The sequence below is a fragment of the Lactuca serriola genome, chromosome 8, assembly GCF_051521515.1.
Source record: "Lactuca serriola cultivar US96UC23 chromosome 8, Lser_US96UC23_V15, whole genome shotgun sequence".
Taxonomy (NCBI): domain Eukaryota; kingdom Viridiplantae; phylum Streptophyta; class Magnoliopsida; order Asterales; family Asteraceae; genus Lactuca; species Lactuca serriola.
In genome coordinates, this window is record NC_136415.1 from 299,764,707 (window position 1) to 299,769,141 (window position 4,435).

Below are 4,435 nucleotides of genomic sequence, written 5' to 3' on the forward strand. Positions count from 1 at the left end.
GGAACAAAATCTTCTTTGCTCTTAGGGTTAAACAAAGTATTTATGATGAATTATAACAAAATGCAAATTTAGGGATGATACAGAGAATATTTCAAAAAGAGGACTGAAACTGAAATGTTTTTTAAACCACAGGGACTATTACTGTAACATACTTTCATTTTTTTTTTTATAAACTTGATCTTATTTAGTGCTGCACATTTGTGTTAAATTATTTTATCAGATACCTGATATTTTCAGGCAGATGGAAGTGGGCAGTGACACCTCTCCAAGTCCTTATGGCAGCTTGCATGTGAGAGCTCTGGGAGGAAAGTGGATCTGTCACCCAGTCATTCGATAACTGCATCATTAATATTCCCCTAAAATGGAGCATGTAAGAAAGAAATCTTATTTGTGTTAATTGTTAAAGCGTGAGACTTTTTAGTTCTTCATTTAGTTTTTGTTAGAAACTATTAACGTAGATTGCTAGTTAATGAATTCTCTGTTAAATAAATGAACCATTGTGATGGTTCATGAAAAGTTGTGTTGGTTAGACCCAACCGTTTGTTTCTCCTGTATATATAAAGTCTTGTGTAACTTTTATGTGGTTGTTGGACGTATTGATGATTATATCAATAAAAAAAGTCTATTTGGTGTTATATCTTATCATCAGCTTGAAATTCTATCTTTATCCCCAACAAAGAGCCGGCAATTCTAAATCAAAAGGATATCTCGTTTCTTTCCTCAAAGATGGCTACGAACAACAATCTTTATCAAACCCAATTACCACAAAATTATCATCACTGGAGTATCTCCAGATGAGGGTTTTGTATGAATCTTCGGATCTATGGAGTTAATCCCACTGCACAGCAAGAAAAGGATTTAAAGGGATTAGAGAAGAAAGACAAGAAGGCGTTGTTCCTTATCTACCAAGCGGTTGACTCTCCCATCTTCGAGAGAATAGCAGGAAGGCCTGGGATACGTTGTATATATAACGGTTATAGGGGGGGATGATAGAGTATAGCATTTGCAAACCCTGCGTTGTGAATTTGATAGCCTGAGAATGAAGGAATCAGAAACCATTGAAGAATTTTACAACCATGTGATTGCCTTGGTGAATCAAATGAGATTAAATGGAGAATGTAAGAATCCTAAACTATTTATATCATTATTATATAAGTTTTATTAATCTGTAATTAACTAATCTAATTGTTTATCTTATTGATTTTCCCACATTTACAAACAGGTCCTCCAATCTTTATGATGGGCGAAGTTGGTCCCTGTGCATAAATATATATAGGTTATCAGAAAATTGAATCGTGGTTGCCTTCTTCTCTATTCACGAGAACACATCCCTGTGTTCTGTCAACCGCACACCGGGAAATCATCAAGAACATCATCAATCACGCCGGGAAATAATCAAGAACACCATCAATCTATTAACCCATCATAATTGAAGGCAATCAACAGATCAATTGAAGTATAACTCTAATAGCGGGCTCTTCTTCATCAAATCAGCAATCGATTTCTTCAAGTATGTAGTTTTTTGTTTTCATCATTGTACTAGAATCATGAGATATTGATCCTTTTCCGTCTAATTGAGATAACATGTGGTATCATAGCGGTTTTAATCTTATGATTATGATTCTTTAACCCTATCAATTGATTGTTGTGTCACCCAAAATCGTTCGATGCATACTGTTAGGTCGAACGATTCTCAAGGTTTTCGTCTTCAATTTCATGTTATGTGCATTTCGATTCCCGATTTGAATAAATTTTCTGGAATAAATTTTCTGGAACACTGAATTATATGCGACTTCAATTTCTGTCTATTCTCTTCAATTTTTTGTTCCATATATTCAATGAAATAGATTGTTGGAAATTGAAGTCAGATAACAGGATATCCAATCGCCTAAATGAAGTGGATGTTTTGAACATATGTTCTGATCAATTTTGGGCACTGTTTTGAACATAAAAATCTATACTGTGTTCGTAATATTCAGTTTTCCATCAATATATGGTCATAAGGAACATATATTCTAATCCCTGTTGTAAAATTGATGCCTTGTTCTTGATACTGATCAATTGCTTATAAATAAATAAATAAGGGATGATGACAAACTTGCTTATAAATAAATAAATAAGGGATGATGACAAACCTGATGGATTCACATGTTAAATTGTAAAACATTATACACAACTCTGTTTAATATACTGAATTTTTGTCAAATTTGTTATCCTGCAACTTCTGTATTGCTTTAAAGTAACCGGCCCAACGAATGATTTCTTTTTATCAATATAGAAGTCTAATAATATCGTATTTTTGAAACTATTGAAATTGTTGTTCAATTTGCCCAACGGAAAGTTGGATGATAATTTTAAACAACTTAATGTCTAACATAATTAACATATAGGGTGTGTTTTGTCCAACGATAAAGCATGATTTATATGTGTTTTCAATAAGATTATTTGTATTTCACAATTTAACTACTTCACTTGACCAACGTTGAGTTAGTAGTTAAATTATGAAATAATTACCAATAATTTTTGTTTTGTGTTCTTATTAGTTAATTTATTTTTGTCCTTTTGTACCCATTAATTCCTTTTTTTTGTTTGTTTCTTATTATTAAAGAGCCTAATCACACTAATACTGAAATTTCAGCCCCCTTAGTTGGTCATATCGGATTACTTTCGAACATTGACCCGCTTAATGGGACGAATTATTCCTCATGGATTGAGCAAGTCAAAATAGCACTTGGAGTGATGGAATTAGACTTTGCATTAAGGGTTGATCGCCCCTCCCCCTTAACTGATAAATCCACTACCGATGAAAAACGTGATCAGTGGGAGCGATCACCGCATGTCTCTAATGATCATTAAAAACTCCATATCATCTGCTATCCATGGTGCAATTCCTGATTCTGAAACAGTCACCGGATATCTTGAGTCCGTTGAGGAGCAATTCAAGGGTACCTCTAAAGGCCATGCTAGTACTCTTATCCTTAAAATGCTCACAACTAAATATGAAGGATCTGGTGGTGTCCGAGAACACATAATGGTAATGAATGACATAGCCCGCAAACTTAAAAGTATGGAAATGGAAATTTCTGAAGGATTTTTGGTTCACTTTATTATGACTTCCCTTCCGGCTCAATTTGGGCCATTCATAATTAACTATAATACCCAAAGGGAGAAATGGAAAATGAGTGAACTAATAGCCATGTGTGTTCAAGAAGAGGAACGTTTGAAAGTAGAAAAACCCGACGTTGCTCATCTCACCACCACCGACTCAAACAAGAGGAAGTTCAATAATGGTGGAAAGGGTTCCAACAAGGGGAATAAATCCAATTCCGGTTCCAACAAATCTCAGAAAGCTGGTCCTAGTACAAGTGGAACTAAAAAAGAGGCTAAGTGCAATATCTGCAAAAAACTTGGCCACACCCAGCATAACTGCCCGAAATTTAAGGAGTGGTTAGCAAAGAAAGGTATGCTTATTAATTACATGATTTGTGAATCTTTTTCAATTAGTGTACCTTCTAGTACTTGGTGGATTGATACGGGATCAATGGTTCATGTCACAAATTCATTGCAGTGATTCCATACAAAGAAACTATTGAAAAGCAACCAACGGACCATTAAAGCCGGGGACGGAAATGAAAAGAAGGTTGAAGCTATAGGTATTATGGTGTTATTATTAGATGGAGGACATGAAATGGTCCTTAAAAACACTTTATATGTACCTACTATTACTTGAAACTTAATATTTGTATCTAAATGTAAATATGATGGATATGACTTTAACTTTGATGACGATGATGTAATAATATCTCGTTTCAAATTTGTGGTTGGTTTTGGTAGATTAGAGGGAGACATCTATAAATTAAGACTTGATAATGAATTTTCGGAATCCTTACTGTCTATGAATGTAAACCTTTGTGAATGTAGTAACAATAATAAAAGAAAAAGAGACAATGAAAAATCATCCCAATTGTGGCATAAACGTCTAGGTCACATATCTAAAGAAAGGATGACACGCCTCATAAAAGATGGAATCATTGAAAATCTTGACTTTTCAGATTTTGACCCATGTGTAAATTGCATGAAAGGTAAAATGATCAATAAAAATAAGAAAGGCGCAAACCGTAGTTCAAGCTTGCTTGAAATAATTCACATGGACATTTGTGGCCCGTTCCGTTCCGGTTTGGGAGGATATAAATCTTTTATTACTTTCATCGACGATCATTCACGTTATACCTACTTGTACTTAATTAATGAAAAATCTGAATCACTTGAAATTTTTAAAACCTTTAAAGCTGAGGTTGAAAATCAACTTAATTGTAAAATAAAAGTAGTAAGATCGGATAGGGGTGGAGAGTATTATGGTCGACACACAGATGTTGGTCAAAGCCCCGGACTGTTTGCTGATTTTTGTAAATCTCATGGCATAGTAAATCAATTC

The 4,435-nt window shown here is 34.2% G+C and overlaps 1 protein-coding gene across 1 annotated transcript; it reads left to right on the forward strand.

Moving 5' to 3' along the window:
* The first annotated feature begins 200 nt into the window (after positions 1-200).
* Positions 201-3,783, forward strand: LOC145065589 (uncharacterized). Its single transcript, XM_079012623.1, has 5 exons — positions 201-370; positions 650-1,118; positions 1,223-1,510; positions 2,639-3,461; positions 3,569-3,783. The coding sequence occupies exons 4-5, from the start codon at positions 2,804-2,806 to the stop codon at positions 3,613-3,615; spliced, it is 705 nt and encodes a 234-aa protein (XP_078868749.1). The 5' UTR covers positions 201-370; positions 650-1,118; positions 1,223-1,510; positions 2,639-2,803; the 3' UTR covers positions 3,616-3,783.
* Positions 3,784-4,435: the final 652 nt, after the last annotated feature.